This window comes from Oncorhynchus kisutch, linkage group LG17, assembly GCF_002021735.2.
Source record: "Oncorhynchus kisutch isolate 150728-3 linkage group LG17, Okis_V2, whole genome shotgun sequence".
Classification (NCBI taxonomy): Eukaryota; Metazoa; Chordata; class Actinopteri; order Salmoniformes; family Salmonidae; genus Oncorhynchus; species Oncorhynchus kisutch.
In genome coordinates, this window is record NC_034190.2 from 79,817,521 (window position 1) to 79,845,337 (window position 27,817).

Sequence of the window (27,817 nt, forward strand, 5' to 3'; positions counted from 1 at the left end):
TGACTAATCTTTGAATATTTCTGAACTTTAAAAAACTAAAACGTGTAGTTTGTAGTCATGAACCACACTGGTGGCTGATATAGGTAAATGCAAAGCATTTATAAACTCATTCATAATTCATGCAAATATACATGTGTTTGGATGAAGTATTTCAATAATATACAGAAAAGTGTTTTTGCAACAAATAGCTCATACTTATTTCCTACTCGTACTCAGTAATCGCCTATTCTAAATCATCTTTCAACAAGTAGAAAGTCAATAGTGTCACACAATCTGCATACCTTCTCGTGTCTTTATAGAATTGACGTTTTACCGATGGGGAGTATTTTGAAGGACGATTAAATTAAGAAATAAGATCTGTGGCTGGATATCTAGTTCTCCAAGGAATGTAGTGTTGACAGTACTAGTATTATTTATATGTTCACGTGACCTGAAATATTGGGATTTTTAACCCAGAAAAATTTGGATCCAGCTTCAACTGTTTGGATACAATTTGTAGTTAAATGTTTTCAGGAAAATGGAAACATGGGATTAAACTATTTATGATTCCCTGTCATTCAGTGAATTTATTCAACTGCAATATCATAAGGGCATGATTACTTTGATTAGCATAAAATCAACGTTTAGGTTATTTATTGAGTTTTTCTTCATTTGGGAGGTTCCCCATGATCATTTTGGATTTGATTTGATAATCAGACACGTTTAGGTCATTGATGATTCTTATAAAATGTTTAAAATGGGGTTTACCAACTTCAACATGATGGATTAGTTTAAAATGGGGTTTACCAACTTCAACATGATGGATTAGTTTAAAATGGGGTTTACCAACTTCAACATGATGGATTAGTTTAAAGTGGGATTATATTATGGATTAGTATAAAGTGAGATTATATTATGGATTAGTTTAAAGTGAGATTATATTATGGATTAGTTTAAAGTGAGGTTATATTATGGATTAGTTTTAAAGTGAGATTATATTCTGGATTAGTATAAAGTGAGATTATATTATGGATTAGTATAAAGTGAGATTATATTATGGATTAGTATAAAGTGAGATTATATTCTGGATTAGTATAAAGTGAGATTATATTATGGATTAGTATAAAGTGAGATTATATTATGGATTAGTTTAAAGTGAGATTATATTATGGATTAGTTTAAAGTGGGATTATATTATGGATTAGTATAAAGTGAGATTATATTCTGGATTAGTTTAAAGTGAGATTATATTATGGATTAGTTTAAAGTGAGATTATAGTGTGGATGAAGAAATTCACAACCTACCATTAGCCATTTAAACCTTAAAAAGGTAAAGGGATGGTATATAAAATCACATCAAGACAGATTTTTTTTTTATTACAAAACTTTTCTAATTAAAACAAATAAACGTCTCGTAAACAAATAAATTATAGGAGGTTGAAATCCGCAACTGTTCAGAAAACATATGGAAGTTTCCTCCATTCCACAAACCGTTTTATCCTAAACATTTGTTTCAGGAACATAGACATATATGAATATAGGATATTAATATCTCCGTAAAGGGCTTCAACATTTCATAAATTCTGATACCTGTAGTTAGAAAAAGGACAATACAAATCTAACCCCTCAGCACAACTTTTAGATTTTGATAAACTGTGAGACTGACATGTTCTGGCGATGGGTGATGAGTGAGGACAGGGAAAGTGTCACTCACAACACACTCTCATTTTGTCCTTGAAGGGGGAACCCTCTGAAAAAAAAGTTCCTTTAACAGGAACCCAAAAGGGTTCTATCTGGAGTTGAAAACGGTTCTATCTGGACCTGAAAAGGGTTCTATCTGGACATGAAAAGGGTTCTGTCTGGACATGAAAAGGGTTCTATCTGGAGCTGAAGAGGCTTCTAATCTGGACATGAATAGGGTTCTAATCTGGACATGAAAAGGATTCTATCTGGATCTGAAGAGGGTTCTAATCTGGACATGAAAAGGGTTCTATCTGGACATGAAGAGGGTTCTATCTGGACATGAAAAGGGTTCTATCTGGACATGAAAAGGGTTCTGTCTGGACATGAAAAGGGTTCTATCTGGACATGAAAAGGGTTCTATCTGGACATGAAAAGGGATCTATCTGGAGCTGAAGATGGTTCTATCTGGACATGAAAAGGGTTCTATCTGGAGCTGAAGAGGTTTCTATCTGGACATGAAAAGGGTTCTAATCTGGAGCTTATTTTCAGGGGTTTTCCTACAGGGACAAATGTTGTCACATAGCACTCTTTTCTTTCTAAGACTGTAGACAGAAACAAGTAGTTTATGTCTGTGTATCACAGGAGGTTGGTGGCACACCTTAATTGGGGAGGACGGGCTGGTGGTAATGGCTGGAGCAGAGTGAGTGGAATGGTATGAAATACGACAAACTTATGGTTCCCATGTGTTTGATGCCATTCCATTTGCTCCTTTCCATCCATTATTATGAGCCATCCTCCCCTCAACAGCCTCCTGTGGTCTGCATCAAACATCTGCTGCTGCTGCTGTTGTGTTATATAAAGATCCCCACATCACTTAGTGAAAATGTTTGTGCTACTTTCCCCTTCAAAAATCTAAAGACCGAATAGAAAGTGTAGCCTACAAGAATACACGAGAGAGTGTGGGTAAGGAGGAAGAGGGAAACGATTTCCCAGCCGAATGGTCTACTTTCATTATCCAACTGTTTATTTATTTGGATTACTGTGTGGTTGGGCCACATTCAGGTTGATTGCAGTTGCGGCCTGTCATTTAGAGTTGTAGATCGATTTTAAAGTACCCTATGGAACGCCACATAGTGCCTGCCATGGTAGCTAGCTCCTCTTCCTCCCTCCTTTCTCCATTCCAAAACTGCTCATACAAACCACCATGAACAACAAGAGTAGAGTGAGTTTCAAAGCCAGGCAGACACTCCCCAGTTTAAGCTCAGTCTCAACCCAGTTTAAGCCCAGTCTCAGCTCAGTTTAAACCCAGTCTCAACCCAGTTTAAGCCCAGTCTCAACCCAGTCTCAGCCCAGTTTAAGCCCAGTCTCAATCCAGTCTCAGCCCAGTTTAAGCCCAGTCTCATACCAGTCTCAGGCCAGTTTAAGCCCAGTCTCAGCCCAGTTTAAGCCCAGTCTCAATCCAGTCTCAGCCCAGTTTAAGCCCAGTCTCAATCCAGTCTCTGCCCAGTTTAAGCCCAGTCTCAACCCAGTCTCAGCCCAGTTTAAGCCCAGTCTCAGCCCAGTTTAAGCCCAGTTTAAGCCCAGTCTCAACCCAGTCTCAGCCCAGTCTCAGCCCAGTTTAAGCCCAGTCTCAGCCCAGTTTAAGACCAGTTTAAGCCCAGTCTCAGCCCAGTCTCAGCCCAGTCTCAGTCCAGTTTCAGCCTATACCACAATTAAAACTCTGATTCATGTTGGGGCTGGGATGCCAGCAGTTTAGGCTTTCAAATGCAATGATGACACGAAAGAAGAAAGGGACTTGCCTAAATAAACCCAATAGAGTTGTGGGGCATCGAGAACCTCTGCGTCTGTTTATGGATAAGAAACCATGCAGTGTTCTAATTCAAAACTGGTTCTATTTTCATTTGACCTTTTCCTCACCTTCTACTTTGAGTTCCTTCTACCCACTCCCCCTGCCAACTCAGATTAAAAAGCTAGAAAACCAGGCATCATTGAATCAGAACCACCTTTTTTTCACCAAGCACATTTACACATGCCCAGAATTTGCCACAGTGAGAAGGTGCTGCCAGCAATAGACAATACAAACAGAATACAGACAGCCCACATATACACCATACAGAGTATAGGCTGATTACAGAGAGGATATACAATTTACAGAGGAGCTATAGCTATATAAGCAGAGGGAGGGATGCTGCCGTGGAGAATATATACAATGGATACACCTCTCCAACCCTGTTCCTGAGAGCTACCCTCGAGTAGGTTCTCTCTCCAACCCTGTTCCTGAGAGCTACCCTCTTGTAGGTTCTGTCTCCAACCCTGTTCCTGAGAGCTACCCTCCTGTAGGTTTTCTCTCCAACCCTGTTCCTGAGAGCTACCCTCCTGTAGATTACTCTTCAAATGCAGTTGTAACTAACCAGATGAATCTTTTCAACCAGCTAGTTTTTAGAATCAGGTGCGCTAGATTGGGATCGGAGTGAAAATCTACAGGACGGTAGCTCTCCAGGAACAGGGTTGGAGTGAAAACCTACAGCACAGTAGCTCTCCAGGAACAGGGTTGGAGTGAAAAACCTACAGCACAGTAGCTCTCCAGGAACATGTTGGAGAGCACTGGCATCAACAGTGTTTTGTGGAGGTGTACATCACAGAAGGTTGGTGGCACTTTAATTGACGAGAACGGACTCGTGGCAATGACTGGAGCAGAATCAGTGGAATGGGATCTCTAAAATATGGGGTATCCAGAGTGGGCAGAGTGGGCAGGGTGTCCAGAGTGGGCAGGGTGTCCAGAGTGGGCAGAGTGTCCAGGGTGGGCAGAGAGGGCAGGGTGTCCAGAGTGGGCAGGGTGTCCAGAGTGGGCAGAGTGGGCAGGGTGTCCAGAGTGGGCAGGGTGTCCAGAGTGGGCAGAGTGGGCAGAGTGGGCAGGGTGTCCAGAGTGGGCAGGGTGTCCAGAGTGGGCAGGGTGTCCAGAGTGGGCAGAGTGGGCAGGGTGTCCAGAGTGGGCAGGGTGTCCAGAGTGGGCAGGGTGTCCAGAGTGGGCAGAGTGTCCAGAGTGGGCAGGGTGTCCAGAGTGGGCAGGGTGTCCAGAGTGGGCAGGGTGTCCAGAGTGGGCAGGGTGTCCAGAGTGGGCAGGGTATCCAGGGTGGGCAGGGTGTCCAGAGTGGGCAGAGTGGGCAGGGTATCCAGAGTGGGCAGGGTATCCAGAGTGGGCAGGGTGTCCAGAGTGGGCAGGGTGTCCAGAGTGGGCAGAGTGGGCAGGGTATCCAGGGTGGGCAGGGTGTCCAGAGTGGGCAGAGTGGGCAGGGTATCCAGAGTGGGCAGGGTATCCAGAGTGGGCAGGGTATCCAGAGTGGGCAGGGTGTCCAGAGTGGGCAGGGTGTCCAGAGTGGGCAGAGTGGGCAGGGTATCCAGGGTGGGCAGGGTGTCCAGAGTGTCCAGAGTGGGCAGGGTGTCCAGAGTGGGCAGGGTGTCCAGAGTGGGCAGGGTGTCCAGAGTGGGCAGGGTGTCCAGAGTGGGCAGGGTGTCCAGAGTGTCCAGGGTGGGCAGGGTGTCCAGAGTGGGCAGGGTGTCCAGAGTGGGCAGGGTGTCCAGAGTGGGCAGGGTGTCCAGGGTGGGCAGGGTGTCCAGAGTGGGCAGGGTGTCCAGAGTGGGCAGGGTGTCCAGAGTGTCCAGAGTGGGCAGGGTGTCCAGAGTGGGCAGGGTGTCCAGAGTGGGCAGGGTGTCCAGAGTGGGCAGAGTGTCCAGAGTGGGCAGGGTGTCCAGAGTGGGCAGGGATTGGCAGGGTGTCCAGAGTGGGCAGGGTGTCCAGAGTGGGCAGGGTGTCCAGAGTGGGCAGAGTGGGCAGGGTGTCCAGAGTGGGCAGGGTGTCCAGAGTGGGCAGAGTGGGCAGGGTGTCCAGAGTGGGCAGGGTGTCCAGAGTGGGCAGGGTGGGCTGGGTGTCCAGAGTGGGTAGGGTGTCCAGAGTGGGCAGGGTGTCCAGAGTGGGCAGGGTGGGCAGGGTGTCCAGAGTGGGCAGGGTGTCCAGAGTGGGCAGGGTGTCCAGAGTGGGCAGGGTGTCCAGGGTGGGCAGGGTGTCCAGAGTGGGCAGGGTGTCCAGAGTGTCCAGAGTGGGCAGGGTGTCCAGAGTGGGCAGGGTGTCCAGAGTGGGCAGGGTGTCCAGAGTGGGCAGGGTGGGCAGGGTGGGCAGGGTGGGCAGGGTGTCCAGAGTGGGCAGGGTGTCCAGAGTGGGCAGGGTGTCCAGAGTGGGCAGGGTGGGCTGGGTGTCCAGAGTGGGTAGGGTGTCCAGAGTGGGCAGGGTGTCCAGAGTGGGCAGGGTGGGCAGGGTGTCCAGAGTGGGCAGGGTGTCCAGAGTGGGCAGGGTGTCCAGAGTGGGCAGGGTGTCCAGGGTGGGCAGGGTGTCCAGAGTGGGCAGGGTGTCCAGAGTGTCCAGAGTGGGCAGGGTGTCCAGAGTGGGCAGGGTGTCCAGAGTGGGCAGGGTGTCCAGAGTGGGCAGGGTGGGCAGGGTGGGCAGGGTGGGCAGGGTGTCCAGAGTGGGCAGGGTGTCCAGAGTGGGCAGGGTGTCCAGAGTGGGCAGGGTGTCCAGAGTGGGCAGGGTGTCCAGAGTGGGCAGAGTGGGCAGGGTGTCCAGAGTGGGCAGGGTGTCCAGAGTGGGCAGGGTGTCCAGAGTGGGCAGGGTATCTAGAGTGGGCAGAGTGTCCAGAGTGGGCAGGGTGTCCAGAGTGGGCAGGGTGTCCAGAGTGGGCAGGGTGTCCAGAGTGGGCAGAGTGGGCAGGGTGTCCAGAGTGGGCAGGGTGTCCAGAGTGGGCAGGGTGTCCAGAGTGGGCAGGGTGTCCAGAGTGTCCAGAGTGGGCAGGGTGTCCAGAGTGGGCAGGGTGTCCAGAGTGGGCAGGGTGGGCAGGGTGTCCAGAGTGGGTAGGGTGTCCAGAGTGGGCAGGGTGGGCAGGGTGTCCAGAGTGGGCAGGGTGTCCAGAGTGGGCAGGGTGTCCAGAGTGGGCAGGGTGTCCAGGGTGGGCAGGCTGTCCAGAGTGGGCAGGGTGTCCAGAGTGTCCAGAGTGGGCAGGGTGTCCAGAGTGGGCAGGGTGTCCAGAGTGGGCAGGGTGGGCAGGGTGTCCAGAGTGGGCAGAGTGGGCAGGGTGTCCAGAGTGGGCAGAGTGTCCAGAGTGGGCAGGGTGTCCAGAGTGGGCAGGGTGTCCAGAGTGGGCAGGGTGTCCAGAGTGGGCAGGGTGTCCAGAGTGGGCAGAGTGGGCAGGGTGTCCAGAGTGGGCAGGGTGTCCAGAGTGGGCAGAGTGGGCAGGGTGTCCAGAGTGGGCAGGGTGTCCAGAGTGGGCAGGGTGTCCAGAGTGGGCAGGGTATCTAGAGTGGGCAGAGTGTCCAGAGTGGGCAGGGTGTCCAGAGTGGGCAGGGTGTCCAGAGTGGGCAGGGTGTCCAGAGTGGGCAGGGTATCTAGAGTGGGCAGAGTGTCCAGAGTGGGCAGGGTGTCCAGAGTGGGCAGGGTGTCTCGAGTGGGCAGGGTGTCCAGAGTGGGCAGAGTGGGCAGGGTGTCCAGAGTGGGCAGGGTGTCCAGAGTGGGCAGAGTGGGCAGGGTGTCCAGAGTGGGCAGGGTGTCCAGAGTGGGCAGGGTGTCCAGAGTGTCCAGAGTGGGCAGGGTGTCCAGAGTGTCCAGGGTGGGCAGGGTGTCCAGAGTGGGCAGGGTGTCCAGAGTGGGCAGGGTGTCCAGAGTGGGCAGGGTGGGCAGGGTGTCCAGAGTGGGCAGAGTGGGCTGGGTGTCCAGAGTGGGCAGAGTGTCCAGAGTGGGCAGGGTGTCCAGAGTGGGCAGGGTGGGCAGGGTGTCCAGAGTGGGCAGGGTGTCCAGAGTGGGCAGGGTGTCCAGAGTGGGCAGGGTGTCCAGAGTGGGCAGAGTGGGCAGGGTGTCCAGAGTGGGCAGGGTGTCCAGAGTGGGCAGGGTGTCCAGAGTGGGCAGGGTGTCCAGAGTGGGCAGAGTGGGCAGAGTGTCCAGAGTGGGCAGAGTGGGCAGGGTGTCCAGAGTGGGCAGAGTGGGCAGGGTGTCCAGAGTGGGCAGGGTGTCCAGGGTGTCCAGAGTGGGCAGGGTGTCCAGAGTGTCCAGAGTGGGCAGAGTGGGCAGGGTGTCCAGAGTGGGCAGGGTGTCCAGAGTGGGCAGGGTGTCCAGAGTGGGCAGAGTGGGCAGGGTGTCCAGAGTGGGCAGGGTGTCCAGGGTGTCCAGAGTGGGCAGTGTGTCCAGAGTGTCCAGAGTGGGCAGGGTGTCCAGAGTGGGCAGGGTGTCCAGAGTGGGCAGGGTTTGGCGATGATCTTACCTGCTTCCTTGTTCTGGAGGTGTGCAGGTCCTTGATGGAGGGCAGGTTACAGACGATAAACTACAACTGGACGATTTGTTCACATCTGGAGAGTATTTCCTCACCACTAGGATACTCAGAAATCCCTTCTTCCAGTTACAGATTATAGAGTTTGTATGTGTTTGGTTTAAAACAGATGGCTGGTTAATGCTACCAGAGGCTGGCGATAAACAACTTAGATGCAAAACCACCCAACAGAGCCATCACAGCCTGCCAGTGCCAGAGATGTTGGGAGGGATACTGTGAGAGGGGAAGTGTTTGGATGCTCCGTTTATCTGCTAATTGCCCTGGTTATTCTATCCCACAGTTTGAGTAACTGTGTTCCCATCCCTGCTTATGCTAGTCGGGATGGGAGAAATGTATTTCCTCAGCTCTATATTTTGGTAAGATATTTTACTTGATCGTCTAGGAGAGAGATGTGGTTGTAGAATTCTAGTGCTTGATAATCATGTTTATGATCATGTACAGGAAGATAATGTATGCTGTGCCATGTAGAGTAAGATAATGTACACGACGCCATGTGCAGGAAGATAATGTACACAGTGTCATGTACAGTAAGATAATGTACACAGCACCATGTGCAGGAAGATAATGTACACGACGTCATGTACAGTAAGATACTGTACACTGTGTCATGTACAGTAAGATAATGTACACAACATCATGTACAGGAAGATAATGTACACGGTGCCATGTACAGGAAGATAATGTACACAACGTCATGTACAGGAAGATAATGTACAGTAAGATAATGTACACAGCACCATTTAGAGTAAGATAATGTACACGACGTCATGTACAATAAGATAATGTACACGGCGTCATGTACAGGAAGATAATGTACACGGTACCATGTAGAGTAAGATAATGTACACTGTGCCATGTACAGTAAGATAATGTACACTGTGTCATGTACAGGAAGATAATGTACACTGTGTCATGTACAGTAAGTATTAAGACATAGTGTTACACTTTTAGAGTGATATTGATGCAGTTTATTTTACCCTTCAACCTCCCACCTCCCATCCCTCCACCAATCAACACATTAGTATCAGCTTCGTGTTTAGACAATGGTTTTCCATTGGCAGAATGACAGCATGTTGGCTGTGATTTTATAGGGAACATGTCAGGCCCAAAAATCACTTTAATTCAAGTCTTAACAATATACAACATACACACAACTTAGGTTAAAAAGCTATAAATACCAGCAGTGGAACACCAGCAACTTTGCTTTGCGTATGGATTTAGCCTTCCCTCCAAACACAGCTCCTTTGAGTGACACTACCCAATACAACAGAGACACATAAACATCGCAAGTCGCTAAGGGAAGACCCATTTGAAATGATAACAGTCCAGCTACAGGTCTCTCCACAGAACCTCTTGGTCACACTCAGGAGAGGTGGAGAAATAACCTACTCAGTCACTTTTAGGAGTGACTGTTAAAAAAAACAGGTTTTGATGGACAGCAGATAGAGGAGGGGGACAACCTGTCTGTGGGACACCTGTCTGTGGGACACCTGTCTGTGGGACACACCTGTCAGGTGTCCCACAGTGTCCCACACACCTGTGTGTGTTCCCACAGACAGGTGTCCCACAGACAGTTGTCCAACTGTCTGTGGGACACCTGTCTGTGGGAACACCTGTCTGTGGGACACCTGTCTGTGGGACACCTGTCTGTGGGACAACTGTCTGTGGGACAACTGTCTGTGGGACACCTGTCTGTGGGACACCTGTCTGTGGGACAACTGTCTGTGGGACACCTGTCTGTGGGACACCTGTCTGTGGGACACCTGTCTGTGGGACACCTGTCTGTGTTCTACAGGGACACTGTCTCAAATAGCACCTCATACCCTTTATAGTGTCTGTAGTGGGATCTGGTCAAAAGTAGTGGGGTCTGGTCAAAAGTAGTGGGATCTGGTCAAAAGTAGTGGGGTCTGGTCAAAAGTAGTGGGATCTGGTCAAAAGTAGTGGGATCTGGTCAAAAGTAGTGGGATCTGGTCAAAAGTAGTGCACTGGATATAGAATAGGGTGCCATTTGGGACATTATATAGGGAATAGGGTGCCATTTGGGACATTATATAGGGAATAGGGTGCCATTTGGGACATTATATAGGGAATAGGGTGCCATTTGGGACCTGTCTCAGACAGTCTGGACCTGTTTTACCCAACGGTTGATGGACACGGTCTCTTCTGCCATTTCATGTACATTTTATTTCCTGGTTAAACAATATACATTTATAATCATATTTTTCTAACCACTCAACGTTGACCAATTTAGTTTTCTCACAGACAGTGTGTGAAAGTAATGCCATTTTACCATTAGAGTACTATATTAAAGATGATGAACTGCACTGCTTTGGACCGGGACCCATAGGGCTATGGTCAAGCGTAGTGCACTATATGAGGGAATAGGGTGCGATATGGGAGACGCCCCCATATGTTGTTTACAGCACATGTATTCATTACTCTGTCTGCTTGTCTGATGTTTTCTATGTGAGCTTGCTGTTTCCTATACGTTTCAATAGGTGCTATTAGAAACACAGCCTTTCTGCTATTGTAAGTGAATGCAAATGCCCCCAATAGGAGAGCTTCAATGGAAATGTACAAATTCTGATTTAATTTTCTAATCCTGTGGATGTTTTTTTGATACCCAAGGATGTTCCATGTATTGTGTGCTGCCTTCATATGGTCTCTTCATTTAAACTCAGGATACACATGTTCATAACTGACCTGGTTTATTTATATATAAAACATAGGATTATTCACGTTAAATGACAGCACCGAATGAAGATGTAATAACATAGTGGTAGTATGGTAACAAGTTATAGTTAGTCACAATAAAAACAGAATCCTGCCTAGATACCCGTTTATTTGATGAGTTGGGCTGGTATTAACATAGGTAGGGAGGTGTCGTGAGAGAGGTTAGCAGTGACTGAGTACTTTTGACGAGGTGTGGTATCAGCAATAGACAGTCTACACCAGCAGTCTGCAGTAGGTTGATAAGGAAGAAGGGTGGACCCAGTATTGCACGTCAAACCAGAAATACATCATAACCTTGTCCTGTTGCCAGAGGGGATACCAGCCCTGACAGTCAGTAGAGAACAACACTGAAATAACATTCTCTTAAATACCTTTGATTTCCTCTGTTTCCGTGTCCCTCAATCTCTTTCCATGCTAGCAATGTAGTTTGTCGTGTGTTGAGCACAAGTATAGCTTTTAACATTTATTCAGTCTACATGCGGCCCTTTTTGGTCCTCTGACAGTGTACCTCACAGGCACTAGTAAAGGTGCAGCCGGTCAAGAAAACAGCAGAACGTCTTGCTCTTGACTGCATCGATTCTTGTTTTTGTGAGAAATATTGATGCATTGAAATTTCCAAATTGTTTGTATAATCACCATACACATAGCTCTGACAGACATACTTACCCCACCAGACATGCCACCAGGGGTCTCTTCACAATCCCCAAATTTAAAAATGGATTCAAGGCAACACACAGTATTATACAGAGCCATGATCACACGGCACTCCCTTCCATCTCAAATAATGCAAGCAGTCAAATTTGCTTTAAAAAAAAACTAATAAAACAACACCTCACAACACAACCCCTCTCCCCTATCTGACCTAAATAACTCGTAGGTATGTGTGTACGTACCAACATACAGTAGGTATGTGTGTAGAATCATTAATGGTTCTACTGTGCTTGTTTTAAATGTAGGTAGTTCTGTCCTTGGACTGTTCTTGTTTTAAATGTAGGTGTCACGCCCTGACCGTAGAGAGCGTTTTATGTCTCTATTTTAGTTTGGTAAGGGTGTGATTTGGGTGGACAGTCTATGTTCTATGATTTTCTATTTCTATGTGTTTGGCCGGGTGTGGTTCTCAATCAGAGGCAGCTGTCTATCGTTGTCTCTGATTGAGAACCATACTTAGGTACCCTTTTCCCCCACCTGTTTTGTGGGAAGTTAACTTTGTCTTTGTTCAGGGCACATAGCCCAAAGCTTCACGGTTTGGGTTTGGGTTTGGGTTTGGGTTTGGGTTTGGGTTTGGGTTTGGGTTTGGGTTTGGGTTTGGGTTTGGGTTTGGGTTTGGGTTTGGGTTTGGGTGGCGTCATTTTTAATAAAAAATTAAATGTACACTTACCATGCTGCACCTTTGTCCAGTCCTTCAGCCAGCCGTGACAGTAGGTAGTGCTGTTCTTGTTTTAAATGTAGGCAGTTCAGTCCTTGAGCTGTTCTTGTCTCAGTCAAAGGAGAGAGAGTTTTCATTAAGAGAATGTAGAGAGAGGGGGTTTCATTAAGAGAAGGTAGAGAGAGGGCTTCTCATTAAGAGAACACACTGTGGAAGTGTAGTACTTTAAATGACAGCACCGAATGAGGGGGTTTCATTAAGAGAAGATAGAGAGAGAGGGGGTTTCATTAAGGTAGAGAAGGGCGTCTCATTAAGAGAACACACTGTGGAAGTGTAGCACTTTAAATGACAGCACCGAATGAGGGGGTTTCATTAAGAGAAGATAGAGAGAGAGGGGGTTTCATTAAGAGAAGGTAGAGAGAAGGGGTTTCATTAAGAGAAGATAGAGAGAGGGGGTTTCATTAAGAGAAGATAGAGAGAGGGGGTTTCATTAAGAGAAGGTAGAGAGAGAGGGGGTTTCATTCAGAGAAGATAGAGAGAGAGGGGGTTTCATTAAGAGAAGGTAGAGAGAGAGGGGGTTTCATTAAGAGAAGAGAGGGGGTTTCATTAAGAGAAGATAGAGAGAGAGGGGGTTTCATTAAGAGAAGGTAGAGAGAGAGGGGGTTTCATTAAGAGAAGAGAAGGGGTTTCATTAAGAGAAGATAGAGAGAGGGGGTTTCATTAAGAGAAGGTAGAGAGAGAGGGGGTTTCATTCAGAGAAGATAGAGAGAGAGGGGGTTTCATTAAGAGAAGGTAGAGAGAGGGGGGGTTTCATTCAGAGAAGATAGAGAGAGAGGGGGTTTCATTAAGAGAAGGTAGAGAGAGGGGGGGTTTCATTCAGAGAAGATAGAGAGAGAGGGGGTTTCATTAAGAGAAGGTAGAGAGAGAGGGGGTTTCATTAAGAGAAGATAGAGAGAGGGGGTTTCATTAAGAGAAGGTAGAGAGAGAGGGGGTTTCATTAAGAGAAGATAGAGAGAGGGGGTTTCATTAAGAGAAGGTAGAGAGAGAGGGGGTTTCATTCAGAGAAGATAGAGAGAGAGGGGGTTTCATTAAGAGAAGATAGAGAGAGAGGGGGTTTCATTAAGAGAAGGTAGAGAGAGAGGGGGTTTCATTAAGAGAAGAGAGGGGGTTTCATTAAGAGAAGATAGAGAGAGAGGGGGTTTCATTAAGAGAAGAGAGGGGGTTTCATTAAGAGAAGATAGAGAGAGGGGGGGTTTCATTAAGAGAAGGTAGAGAGAGAGGGGGTTTCATTAAGAGAAGAGAAGGGGTTTCATTAAGAGAAGATAGAGAGAGGGGGTTTCATTAAGAGAAGGTAGAGAGAGAGGGGGTTTCATTCAGAGAAGATAGAGAGAGAGGGGGTTTCATTAAGAGAAGGTAGAGAGAGGGGGGGTTTCATTCAGAGAAGATAGAGAGAGAGGGGGTTTCATTAAGAGAAGGTAGAGAGAGAGGGGGTTTCATTAAGAGAAGAGAGGGGGTTTCATTAAGAGAAGATAGAGAGAGAGGGGGTTTCATTAAGAGAAGATAGAGAGAGGGGGTTTCATTAAGAGAAGATAGAGAGAGGGGGTTTCATTAAGAGAAGGTAGAGAGAGAGGGGGTTTCATTCAGAGAAGATAGAGAGAGAGGGGGTTTCATTAAGAGAAGGTAGAGAGAGAGGTGGTTTCATTTAGAGAAGAGTGGGGGTTTCTTAAAGAGAAGATAGAGAGTGGGGGGGTTTCATTAAGAGAAGGTAGAGAGAGAGGGGGTTTCATTAAGAGAAGAGAGGGGGTTTCATTAAGAGAAGATAGAGAGAGAGGGGGTTTCATTAAGAGAAGATAGGGAGAGAGGGGGTTTCATTAAGAGAAGGTAGAGAGAGAGGGGGTTTCATTAAGAGAAGGTAGAGAGAGAGGGTTTCATTAAGAGAAGGTAGAGAGAGGGGGTTTCATTAAGAGAAGATAGAGAGAGAGGGGGTTTCATTAAGAGAAGGTAGAGAGAGAGGGGGTTTAATTAAGAGAAGGTAGAGAGAGAGAGGGGGTTTCATTAAGAGAAGATAGAGAGAGAGAGGGGGTTTCATTAAGAGAAGGTAGAGAGAGGGGGGTTTCATTAAGAGAAGATAGAGAGAGGGGGGGGGTTCATTAAGAGAAGGTAGAGAGAGAGGGTTTCATTAAGAGAAGGTAGAGAGAAGGGGGCTTTATTAAGATAAGGTAGAGAGAGAGGGGGTTTCATTAAGAGAAGGTAGAGAGAGAGGGGGTTTCATTAAGAGAAGGTAGAGAGAAGGGAGGTTTATTAAGAGAAAGTAGAGAGAGAGGGGGTTTATTAAGAGAAGGTAGAGAGAAGGGGGCTTTATTAAGAGAAGGTAGAGAGAAGGGGGGTTTATTAAAAGAAAGTAGAGGGGGGGGGACCGGTAGATAAGACGATTGTGAGCATAGAAAGGGATGGGAAGACAACATCAAGACGACATCAAAACATGCACAGAGCTCATAAACAGTGTAGTTTCTAGAAGAAGAGAAGGTAGAGAGAGAGGGTTTCATTAAGAGAAGGTAGAGAGAGGGGGTTTCATTAAGAGAAGATAGAGAGAGAGGGGGTTTCATTAAGAGAAGGTAGAGAGAGAGGGGGTTTCATTAAGAGAAGGTAGAGAGAGAGAGGGGGTTTCATTAAGAGAAGGTAGAGAGAGAGAGGGGGTTTCATTAAGAGAAGGTAGAGAGAGGGGGGTTTCATTAAGAGAAGATAGAGAGAGGGGGGGTTTCATTAAGAGAAGGTAGAGAGAGAGGGTTTCATTAAGAGAAGGTAGAGAGAAGGGGGCTTTATTAAGATAAGGTAGAGAGAGAGGGGGTTTCATTAAGAGAAGGTAGAGAGAGAGGGGGTTTCATTAAGAGAAGGTAGAGAGAGAGGGGGGGTTTCATTAAGAGAAGGTAGAGAGAGAGGGGGTTTCATTAAGAGAAGGTAGAGAGAGAGGGGGTTTATTAAGAGAAGGTAGAGAGAAGGGGGCTTTATTAAGAGAAGGTAGAGAGAAGGGGGGTTTATTAAGAGAAGGTAGAGAGAAGGGAGGTTTATTAAGAGAAAGTAGAGAGAGAGGGGGTTTATTAAGAGAAGGTAGAGAGAAGGGGGCTTTATTAAGAGAAGGTAGAGAGAAGGGGGGTTTATTAAAAGAAAGTAGAGGGGGGGGACCGGTAGATAAGACGATTGTGAGCATAGAAAGGGATGGGAAGACAACATCAAGACGACATCAAAACATGCACAGAGCTCATAAACAGTGTAGTTTCTAGAAGAAGAGAAGGTAGAGAGAAGACATCAAAACATGCACAGAGCTCATAAACAGTGTAGTTTCTAGAAGAGAAGGTAGAGAGAAGACATCAAAACATGCACAGAGCTCATAAACAGTGTAGTTTCTAGAAGAGAAGGTAGAGAGAAGACATGAAAACATGCACAGAGCTCATAAACAGTGTAGTTTCTATGTAAATAGATACATAGAGGTTTGCAGTTCATGGAATTGTTTTGTCTTATTGGTGTCCTGCAATCTCTCCTGTGCCTCAAAAAATGTAGTTCCTGCACCTAACATTTGTGAATCTCTTTTGATGAAGCTAAAAGAGAGAAACAGTGAGGCTGAAAGAGAGAAACAGTGAGGCTGAAAGAGAGTAACAGTGAGGCTGAAGGCTGAAGGCTGAAGGAGAGAAACATTGAGGCTGAAGGCTGAAGGAGAGAAACAGTGAGGCTGAAGGCTGAAAGAGAGAAATAGTGGGGCTGAAGGCTGAAAGAGAGAAACAGTGAGGCTGAAAGAGAGAAACCGTGAGCCTGGAGGCTGAAAGAGAGATACAGTGAGGCTGAAGGCTGAAAGAGAGAAATAGTGAGGCTGAAGGAGAGAAACAGTGAGGCTGAAGGCTGAAAGAGAGAAACAGTGAGGCTGAAAGCTGAAAGAGAGAAACGGTGAGGCTGAAGGCTGAAAGAGAGAAACAGTGAGGCTGAAGGCTGAAGGAGAAAACAGTGAGACTGAAAGAGAGAAACAGTGAGGCCGAAAGAGAGAAACAGTGAGGCTGAAGGAGAGAAACAGTGAGGCTGAAGGCTGAAGGAGAGAAACAGTGAGGCTGAAGGCTGAATGGGAGAAACAGTGATGCTGAAGGAGAGAAACAGTGAGGCTGAAGGCTGAATGGGAGAAACAGTGAGGCTGAAGGAGAGAAACAGTGAGGCTGAAGGCTGAATGGGAGAAACAGTGAGGCTGAAGGAGAGAAACAGTGAGGCTGAATGCTGAATGGGAGAAACAGTGAGGCTGAAGGAGAGAAACAGTGAGGCTGAAAGAGAGATACAGTGAGGCTGAAGGCTGAAGGTGAGAAACAGTGAGGCTGAAGGCTGAAAGAGAGTTCCAGTGAGGCTGAAAGAGAGAAACAGTGAGGCTGAAATAGAGAAACAGTGAGGCTGAAGGTTGAAAGAGAGATACAGTGAGGTTGAAGCCTGAAAGAGAGAAACAGTGAGGCTGAAGGCTGAAAGAGAGACAGAGTGAGGCTGAAGGCTGAAGGAGAGAAACAGTGAGGCTGAAAGAGAGGTACAGTGAGGCTGAAGGAGAGAAACAGTAGGTCCGAAAGAGAGAAACAGTGAGGCTGAAGGAGAGAAACAGTGAGGCTGAAGGCTGAAGGAGAGAAACAGTGAGGCTGAAGGCTGAAAGAGAGAAACAGTGAGGCTGAAGGAGAGAAACAGTGAGGCTGAAGGCAGAAAGAGAGATACAGTGAGGCTGAAGGAGAGAAACGGTGAGGCTGAAGGAGGGAAACAGTGAGGCTGAAGGAGAGAAACAGTGTGTCTTAAGGAGAGAAACAGTGAGGCTGAAGTAGAGAAACAGTGAGGCCGAAAGAGAGAAACGGTGAGGCAGAAGGCTGAAGGAGAAAACAGTGAGGCTGAAGGCTGAAAGAGAGAAACAGTGAGGCTGAAGGAGAGAAACAGTGAGGCTGAAGGCTGAAGGAGAGAAACAGTGAGGCTGAAGGCTGAAAGAGAGAAACAGTGAGGCTGAAGGAGAGAAACAGTGAGGCTGAAGGCAGAAAGAGAGATACAGTGAGGCTGAAGGAGAGAAACGGTGAGGCTGAAGGAGGGAAACAGTGAGGCTGAAGGAGAGAAACAGTGTGTCTTAAGGAGAGAAACAGTGAGGCTGAAGTAGAGAAACAGTGAGGCCGAAAGAGAGAAACGGTGAGGCAGAAGGCTGAAGGAGAAAACAGTGAGGCTGAAGGCTGAAAGAGAGAAACAGTGAGGCTGAAGGAGAGAAACAGTGAGGCTGAAGGCTGAAGGAGAGAAACAGTGAGGCTGAAGGAGAGAAACGGTGAGGCTGAAGGAGAGATACAGTGAGGCTGAAGGAGAGAAACGGTGAGGCTGAAAGGGAGAAACGGTGAGGCTGAAGGAGAGAAACAGTGAGGCTGAAGGAGAGAAACAGTGAGGCTGAAGGAGAGAAACGGTGAGGCTGAAGGAGAGAAACAGAGAGGCTGAAGGAGAGAAATAGTGAGGCTAAAGGAGAGAAACAGTGAGGCTGAAGGAGAGAAACAGTGAGGCTGAAGGAGAGAAACATTGAGGCTGAAGGCTGAAAGAGAGATACAGTGAGGCTGAAGGAGAGAAACTGTGAGGCTGAAGGAGAGAAACGGTGAGGCTGAAGGAGAGAAACGGTGAGGCTGAAGGAGAGAAAGAGACAGGGAAATAGAGATAAATATAAAAACATTCATCTGTGGAACACTCATACACACTCTTAGAAAAAAGGGTTCCAAAAGGCTTCTTTGGCTGTCCCCATAGAAGAACCCTTCTTGGTTCCAGGTAGAACCCTTATTGGTTCCATGTAGAACACTTTTGGGTTCCATGTAGAACCCACTGTGGAAAGGGTTCTCAACGTAACTCAGAAAAGTTCTACATGGAAGGGTAAAGGGTTCTACTTTGGAACCAAAAATAGGTTTTCCAAGGGTTCTCATATGAGGACAGCTAAATAACCCTTTTAGGTTCTAGAAAGCACCTTTTTTACATTTTTAAGGTCACCTACTATATTGCACAGTTAGTTTTTGTTTCCACCCGCCGTTTGTTAATCTATTTCAGTTATCCACCTGGAGGAAGTCTCAGGGTGGTGAGCTGTGGCTCTCTGCTTCGTTATCATCGCTGTCATCTCTGTGAATGGGGGCGGAGCAGAGCCAGACAGGAAAAGAGGGAAAGAGAGGCCTGAGCAGAGCCAGACAGGAAAAGAGGGAAAGAGAGGCCTGAGCAGAGACAGACAGGAAAAGAGGGAAAGAGAGGCCTGAGCAGAGACAGACAGGAAAAGAGGGAAAGAGAGGCCTGAGCAGAGACAGACAGGAAAAGAGGGAAAGAGAGGCCTGAGCAGAGACAGACAGGAAAAGAGGGAAAGAGAGGCCTGAGCAGAGACAGACAGGAAAAGAGGGAAAGAGAGGCCTGAGCAGAGACAGACAGGAAAAGAGGGAAAGAGAGGCCTGAGCAGAGACAGACAGGAAAAGAGGGAAAGAGAGGCCTGAGCAGAGCCAGACAGGAAAAGAGGGAAAGAGAGGCCTGAGCAGAGCCAGACAGGAAAAGAGGGAAAGAGAAAGAGAGGCCTGAGCAGAGCCAGACAGGAAAAGAGGGAAAGAGAGGCCTGAGTAGAGCCAGACAGGAAAAGAGGGAAAGAGAAAGAGAGGCCTGAGCAGAGCCAGACAAGAAAAGAGGGAAAGAGAGGCCTGAGCAGAGCCAGACAGGAAAAGAGGGAAAGAGAGGCCTGAGCAGAGACAGACAGGAAAAGAGGGAAAGAGAGGCCTGAGCAGAGCCAGACAGGAAAAGAGGGAAAGAGAGGCCTGAGCAGAGACAGACAGGAAAAGAGGGAAAGAGAGAGAGAGGCCTGAGCAGAGACAGACAGGAAACACATGAAATAAAGACTGAGAAAACACCTTAAATTGCATTGACTGAATTTGAACCTGTGAGCGGTGGGGTTTTCCTCTCAGGCAATGGGATGAACAGCCAATCCATCAAGATCCATAACCTGCTAGTAACTGACCAGAGCTCATTACAGCACATACCTCACGGGGTATTCTGCACAGTCACATGCATGTCATGGACCTCTATGAATGAACTACATTCAGAGTAAGAAAGGTTCACACACACATAGAACAGGGGTAGTATTTTGAGGAACGTGTGTGTATGTGTGTGTGTGTGTGCGTGTGTGTGTGTGTGTGTGTGTGTGTGTGTGTGTGTGTGTGTGTGTGTGTGTGTGTGTGTGTGTGTGTGTGTGTGTGTGTGTGTGCGTGTGCGCGTGTGCGTGTGTGCGTGTGTGTGTGTGTGTGTGTGTGTGTGTGTGTGTGTGTGTGTGTGTGTGTGTGTGTGTGTGTGTGTGTGTGTGTGTGTGTGCATGTGTGTGTGTGTGTGTGTGTGTGTGTGTGTGTGTGTGTGTGTGTGTGTGTGTGTGTGTGTGTGTGTGTGTGTGTGTGTGAGTGCGAGTGTGTGTGTGTGTGTGTGTACGCGTGCATGAGTACTTGGTTATGGGAGGAGGGGGATGGGAGAGTTACCCTATGAAAATATCAACTGCTCATGGTGAGTCTGTCAACCTACAATTAACATTCTAAAGTTCAAGTCAACTCAGGAACTTGCCTAAATTAAAATTGTTATAAGACATGATAAAATTATCTATCAATGAATTAAGACAAATTGGCTTCATTGACAGTAGTGGTGATGTTTATTAATTTATTTTTTATGCCCCATACAATTTACAAACATTCATACAAACCCTTTCTCTCTGGCATTGGTACACACGTATGTACACACAGCACTATAATGTGGGTAGAGGCCAAACCCAGTGTTTATATGGGTTGAGGCCACACCCAAACCCAGTGTTTATATGGGTTGAGGCCAAACCCAGTGTTTATATGGGTTGAGGCCACACCCAAACCAAGTGTTTATATGGGTTGAGGCCACACCCAAACCAAGTGTTTATATGGGTTGAGGCCACACCCAAACCCAGTGTTTATATGGGTTGAGGCCACACCCAAACCAAGTGTTTATATGGGTTGAGGCCACACCCAAACCAAGTGTTTATATGGTTAGAGGCCACACCCAAACCAAGTGTTTATATGGGTTGAGGCCACACCCAAACCAAGTGTTTATATGGTTAGAGGCCACACCCAAACCAAGTGTTTATATGGGTTGAGGCCACACCCAAACCAAGTGTTTATATGGGCTGAGGCCACACCCAAACCAACTGTTTATATGGGTTGAGGCCACACCTATATGGGTTGAAGCCACACCCAAAGCAAGTGTTTATATGGGTTGAGGCCACACCCAAACCCAGTGTTTATATGGATTGAGGCCACACCCAAACCAAGTGTTTATATGGGTTGAGGCCACACCCAAACCAAGTGTTTATATGGGTTGAGGCCACACCCAAACCAAGTGTTTATATGGGGTGAGGCCACACCCAAACAAAGTGTTTTTTTGGTTTGAGGCCACACCCAAACCAAGTGTTTATATGGGGTGAGGCCACACCCAAACAAAGTGTTTTTTTGGTTTGAGGCATGTTGCACACAGATTTAGCTTTTATTGAAGAGTTTAATCACAGAACTCTGGGTTCAATCTTAGTACTTGTTTCTTCTGGGTCTTTATCAGTGAAAATAACGTTGACTCCATTTTGATTGACTCCATTCCAGTTCAAGACACTATGGTCAGGAAGCCAGTTACTCATGGTCCTCTCTGTCACGGCTGAAGATTTCACGAGGACCCTGTTGTTAATTAATGAAGAAACACAATCAAATACTAGTACATCTATGATGATGAACTCACTTGCGGTTTGGTTTAGAAGCATGATGTTGTTGTTTTTTCCCCCCCAAACTAAACTACAAGATGTGTGTGAGCAATATGCGTGAGATTTGATTTGTGGGATTTGTATAGGCCTATTGGATGACTATTTGAATCTGTTCATACTCTTTTATTTAACTTTTCATCAGAATACTCTGATTTAAAAATAAAAAAGTACAATACTTCTGTCATCAGCTTCTGTATGTCGTTTACACATCGCAGTTTTGTGATATTGTCTATTCCAAAAGGTTTTTGGATAAAAGCAGTTCATGCTAGACAAATGAGTCAATTCTGTAACTACTAAAAATAGAGAATCACACATTTATTTGGCTAATAAATTCACATTTCATGAAGACTGATTGCCTCACATATGAATCTGAAATTAAAACAACAGATAATATATTATTTTCTTTCTCCCTCTCTCTCTCTCTCTCTCTCTCTCTGTCTCTCTCTCTCTCTCTCTGTCTCTCTCTCTCTCTCTCTCTGTCTCTCTCTCTCTCTCTCTCTGTCTCTCTCTCTCTCTCTCTCTCTCTCTCTCTCTCTCTCTCTCTCTCCCAACCCCCTCACTTTCCTCAAACACATGTCTAAAGATTCCATGAAATAGATTTATGTCTAAATATTCCATCAATTTTCCAAGATCATATGAAGTTCCAATTCCAAATTCATTGGACGTTTCAGAGTGATGTAGCAGACCAGCGTATACAAGCGGAAGCAGCACCTCCGGGGTTAAACGTTTTTCAACATCCAATGCATTCTGGGATGTAGCATGAAACACAATGGCGGCGAAACTCAATCATTTGCAACTTTTTGTGGTTTATTATTCGCTCATAGCAATATTGCTACAAATTAGTGTAACGTGTGCTACAGAGTTAACGTGGGACGACAATGGCTACATTTTATATTGTCCTTGCATGGGTAATTTGATCAACTTTAATCGGAAGCATTGTAACGTTAGATACTCTGGTGTCCTTGATGTCTGATGTGTAACTAGCCCGGCTTTGTTTTCCTTGCAGTTAATTTATTAACGCAGGTGTTATGTATTTATCTATCTAGATTTCTATTTTCCAAATATAAATGTAGTGTTTAAAGTTCGTTGCTAATGGGACCAATTTTCGTTACTCAGGTCGATTTGGAAACCAAGCCGACCACTTTCTGGGTTCTTTGGCATTCGCAAAAATCCTGAATCGCACACTGGCAGTTCCCCCCTTCATAGTGTACCGGCACCACGCGCCACCATACTCAAATGTAAGTGTATGAATCATGTTTCCTGGTGTTGATCTCACCAGTCCCTTTTTTTTAAATCCACGAAGTGAACAAGAGCACACTTTGGGAGAAATGACAGAGAATTGTGATGCAGAGATGATCACATCTCACACTCACAGCTGTGTCTCCCCCTCAACAGGTACATGTCCCCTACAGTGAGTTCTTCCAGCTGGAAGCCCTGACCCACTACCACCGTGTGGTAAGCCTGGAGGATTTCATGGAGCAGCTTGCCCCAACACACTGGCCTAAGGGACAGAGGGCAGCCTACTGCTTTGAGTCAGCTGCCCAGAGGAGCGTGGACAAGAAGTCCTGCCCCATGAAGGTGAGTGTTGTGATTGAGGTTCAGAGAGTCGGAGATATCTGAGCCAGTTGCTCAGGTATTGAGCCTGGTTAGTGAAAGAAGAAAAGAAACGTTGAAACTGGTCAAGAAAGATGATATAAAAGCCAGGTCCTGGAACAGAGACCATAGCTTTGGCTCTATTGTCTTTTATATAGTTAAATTACTTATAAGAAATTAATTGATTTAGTGTTGTTAATGTTAATGAAAAGAATGCCATGGCAGAGCAGAACACTGCCCCCTGCTGGAATGTTACTATAACTGTATTTTACATTAAAATCTCTTCCATATCATCTATTTCTCATGTTTACCACCTTAGTGGTGAAAAATCATAAGATCTGGTATAAATGTCATGTCAAGCCTTGCTCATGGGGTGTTATGAACCATCACATGCTGTCATTATCAGGACGGGAATCCTTTTGGTCCATTTTGGGACCACGTAGGAGTGGAGTTTGACAGGTCTGTCCTGTTTGACGGCCTGTCCTTCAGTTCCTACCACCAACCTCATTGGCTCAACAAGTAAGTCTTTGTGTTTTACTGTGAGTGAAACATAAGCATGTTTTTTTTGCTCAACTTACTGGTGATATAACAGAATAATTACACCTCGTATTACCATAACCAATCTATTACATTGAATGTAGTTTTACAGGGACGGTGCTCATTCATGAACATCACTGTAGAAGTGCAAGTTTTAGCCAGCCAGCTAATTTTCATCTGCAGTCCCAAATTCCTTGCCTCTGTGGTTTCCCCTGTGCAGGTTCCCTCCGTCAGAGCACCCTGTCCTGGCCCTGCCTGGTGCCCCGGCCCAGTTCCCTGTCATAGAGGAATATGTGGGTCTACAGCGGTATGTCGTTTGGACGGAGAGGATGGTGCAGGAGGGACAGGAACACATTGCTGCTCTGCTGCCCAGGCCATACGTGGCCATACATCTGAGGATCGGCTCTGATTGGGTGAGCTGGGAACACACACATACACACATGGATAGAGAGACACACACACATATAGTCGACAGAATAAAAAATGCTTAGTTATTGACATTTTCAATACTTTTTTTGGCTGCCCAGACCCATTCTGTTTCCCTCTTGTATTCCCTGATTTAATTGTCCTTGTAGGTTAATGCCTGTAAGCTGCTCCAGAGTGGGGATACTGGGCCTCACTTCATGGCCTCTCCTCAGTGTGTGGGTTATAACCGTCACACCGCTCTGCCCCTCACCATGACCATGTGCCTCCCTGACCTGGCTGAGATCCGCCGGGCCCTTAAGCTCTGGGTCAAGAAAACCTCTGCCCGTTCTGTTTACATCGCCACAGACTCAGAGTCCCACCTCGCTGAGATCCAAAAACTCTTCAAGGATAAGGTGAGCTTTGTTTCATTTATTGATTTTATTTGTCAGTTTTATATATATATACACACACACACACACACACACACACACACACACGCATACACGCATACACACACACGCATACACGCATACACACACACATACACACACACATACACACACACACACACACACACACACACACACACACACACACACACACACACACACACACACACACACACACACACACACATACACGCATACACACACACATACACGCATACACGCACACACACACACACACACACACACATACACGCATACACACACACATACACACATACACGCATACACGCACACACACACACACACACACACACACACACACACACACACACACACACACACACACACACACACACACACATACACACACACACATACACACACACACACATACACACATACACACACACACACACACACACACACACACACACACACACACACACACATACACACACACACACACACACACACACACACACACACACACACACACACACACACACACACACATACACACATACATACATACATAAAGTATTGACCGCTTGACTTTTTCCACATTTTGTTATGTTACAGCCTTATTCTAAAATGGATTAAATAAAATATGTTCGGTGTGCCAATACAGAATGGTTTGCCAAGCTTGTAGCATTATACCCAAGAAGACTCGAGGCTGTAATCACTGCCAAAGGTGCTTCAACAAAGTACTGAGTAAAGGGTTTGAATACTTACAGTACCAGTCAAACGTTTGGACACACCTACTCATTCAAGGGTTTTTCTTTATTTTTACCATTTTCTACATTGTAGAATAATAGTGAAGACATCAAAACTATGAAATAACACATATGGAATCATGTAGGAACCAGAAGTGTTATACAAATCAAAATATATTTGAGGTTCTTCAAAGTAGCCGCCCTTTGCCTTGATGACAGCTTTGCACACTCTTGGCATTCTCTCAACTAGCTTCATGAGGTAGTCACCTGGAATGCATTTCAATTAACATGTATGTAAATGTAATATTTCATTTTCTTTTTTTTTATGTGCAAAAAAACCTACTGTTTTTGCTTTGTCAATATGGGGTATTGTGTGTAGATAACTATGTAATCAATTTTAGAATAAGGCTGTAACGTAACTGGAAAAAGTCAAGGTGTCTGAGTACTTTCCAAATGCACACAGTACATCTGTTTTTCGCAGGTGTTACACTGTTGGTAAACATGCTTTGTTTGTATACTGCATGTTCAGTGTGTCGTCTGTTTGTCTACTGCATGTTCAGTGTGTCGTCTGTTTGTCTACTGCATGTTCAGTGTGTCGTCTGTTTGTCTACTGCATGTTCAGATTGTCGTCTGTTTGTCTACTGCATGTTCAGGGTGTCGTCTGTTTGTCTACTGCATGTTTAGATTGTCGTCTGTTTGTCTACTGCATGTTCAGTGTGTCGTCTGTTTGTCTACTGCATGTTCAGTGTGTCGTCTGTTTGTCTACTGCATGTTCAGATTGTCGTCTGTTTGTCTACTGCATGTTCAGGGTGTCGTCTGTTTGTCTACTGCATGTTCAGATTGTCGTCTGTTTGTCTACTGCATGTTCAGTGTGTCGTCTGTTTGTCTACTGCATGTTCAGTGTGTCGTCTGTTTGTCTACTGCATGTTCAGTGTATCGTCTGTTTGTCTACTGCATGTTCAGTGTATCGTCTGTTTGTCTACTGCATGTTCAGGGTATCGTCTGTGTGAATACTGCATGTTCAGTGTGTTGTCTGTTTGTCTGTCCATGCCCAGGTGAAGGTGGTGAGCCTCAAGCCGGACTCTGCCCAGTTGGACCTGTACATCCTAAGCCAAGCTGACCACTTCGTTGGGAATTGTGTGTCCTCGTTCTCTGCTTTTGTCAAACGAGACCGGGATGTCCATTCCCGTCCGTCGTCTTTCTTCGGAATGGACCACGCTGGAAAAATGTACAAGAAACAAGAGCTGTGAAGATTTTCCGTTTCTGGGTAGTCCATCCTGAAGAAAGATGACAAATGGCTTTTCAATCTTGGGTGAGGACTTGGACAGTGCATTGTGGGAATGTGATCTACTCCATCCTCATATTACACAGCGGTGTAGTAATATTTTTTTCGTGGGGGGGGGGGCTCAGATCGCCGTTCGCTGTGAATAAAGTAACGCTTTCAATGCATGTTTCCTGCAAAAGGTAGGTAAAAAACTAAAAATGTTGTGTAAACTGTGTTTACTTGGGTTTAGCCTCTCGTACACCACTGCTATTAAACAATCAGTTACACTATTACATAACTATTACATAACAATTTCCACAATACTTTCTATAGCCACAGCTACGTGTCTCAATTTCCACAATACTTTCTATAGCCACAGCTACATATGTCTCAATTTCCACAATACTTTCTATAGCCACAGCTACATATGTCTCAATTTCCACAATACTTTCTATAGCCACAGCTACATATGTCTCAATTTCCACAATACTTTCTATAGCCACAGCTACATATGTCTCAATTTCCACAATACTTTCTATAGCCACAGCTACATATGTCTCAATTTCCACAATACTTTCTATAGCCACAGCTACATATGTCTCAATTTCCACAATACTTTCTATAGCCACAGCTACATATGTCTCAATTTCCACAATACTTTCTATAGCCACAGCTACATATGTCTCAATTTCCACAATACTTTCTATAGCCACAGCTACATATGTCTCAATTTCCATAGCAGCCAAGTTAGCAGGAGCTCAGGTCACCCTGTTAGCGGGAGCTCAGGTCACCCTGTTAGCGGGAGCTCAGATCACCCTGTTAGCAGGAGCTCAGATCACCCTGTTGAACCTTGGGTGGGTAAGACTTCCAGTGTAATGTCCCTGTCTGATCATGTGCTCCAGCTATTACGTGTTGCTCTCCCTCCCTCCTATCCTTCTTTAATACGATGTAAAGGCGACCTGGTGGATGAGGGTGGGAAATAACCCTCTCAGGAGTGCAGTAACTGATACTGCAGATACTAATTATAAAGGGGAGGTTGACAGTCTTCCTCCTACATTTTCTAATGTACGTATGTAAATGATTACTGTATCAGCTTTTGTAATCGGTTTCTGATATTTTTGAAGAGTTGTACCTGCTAGCTAGTTGTATTATTGCTCTGTGATGAAAATGACTGGGAACATGACATTTATGCAAATAACCCTAAAATGTGATGACTGAGCTTCCTCGGTTAGATAAATGGAGAAGATTCAGGCTTCACTGGTGAATACATGTCTGTAGCCTTGAATGAAACGAGTTAATGCATATTCTCGCTTTTGACATGTTCAATTTTTCAATGCATTTCTTTGAATAACATTTTCCAAAGTTATATTGACCCAATTTTGTAAGAGACATTTGCTCCCTATTTATTATGATTGATCTTCAGCTGTTACCTAGGAACATGTTGCTAGGCTACTCCATAGAGTAGCAGGACAAAGACACTGATTGACTGTGATGTCAATATCTTAGGCTGAACATTCCAGGAGTATTTGCGTCATACCCAAGAAGACTCGAGGCTGTAATCACTGTCAAAGGTGCTTCAACAAAGTACTGAGTAAAGGGTTTGAATACTTACAGCACCAGTCAAAGGTTTGGACACACCTACTCATTCAAGGGTTTTTCTTTATTTTTACCATTTTCTACATTGTAGAATAATAGTGAAGACATCAAAACTATGAAATAACACATGGAATCATGTAGTAACCAAAAAAGTGTTATACAAATCAAATAGATTTTATTTCATATTCTTTGAAGTAGCCACCCTTTACCTTGATTACAGCTTTGCACACTTTTGGCATTCTCTCAACTAGCTTCATAAGGTAGTATTTTTTTAATTTTTAATTTCACCTTTATTTAACCAGGTAGGCTAGTTGAGAACAAGTTC

The 27,817-nt window shown here is 45.8% G+C and overlaps 1 protein-coding gene across 1 annotated transcript; it reads left to right on the forward strand.

The window, feature by feature from the left end:
• The first annotated feature begins 21,665 nt into the window (after positions 1-21,665).
• On the forward strand, positions 21,666-27,507 carry pofut1 (protein O-fucosyltransferase 1). Its single transcript, XM_020473743.2, has 7 exons — positions 21,666-21,843; positions 22,052-22,173; positions 22,331-22,513; positions 22,935-23,047; positions 23,286-23,478; positions 23,641-23,883; positions 25,688-27,507. Exons 1-7 carry the CDS (start codon positions 21,705-21,707, stop codon positions 25,880-25,882), a joined length of 1,188 nt encoding a protein of 395 aa, XP_020329332.1. The 5' UTR covers positions 21,666-21,704; the 3' UTR covers positions 25,883-27,507.
• Positions 27,508-27,817: the final 310 nt, after the last annotated feature.

Coding starts and splice junctions, on each gene's coding strand:
- pofut1 (XM_020473743.2), top strand. CDS start 21,705: ATGGCGGCGAAACTCAATCATTTGCAACTTTTTGTGGTTTATTATTCG. Junction 22,514..22,934: donor AGAAGTCCTGCCCCATGAAG/GTGAGTGTTGTG, acceptor TGTCATTATCAG/GACGGGAATCCTTTTGGTCC. Junction 23,884..25,687: donor AAAAACTCTTCAAGGATAAG/GTGAGCTTTGTT, acceptor GTCCATGCCCAG/GTGAAGGTGGTGAGCCTCAA.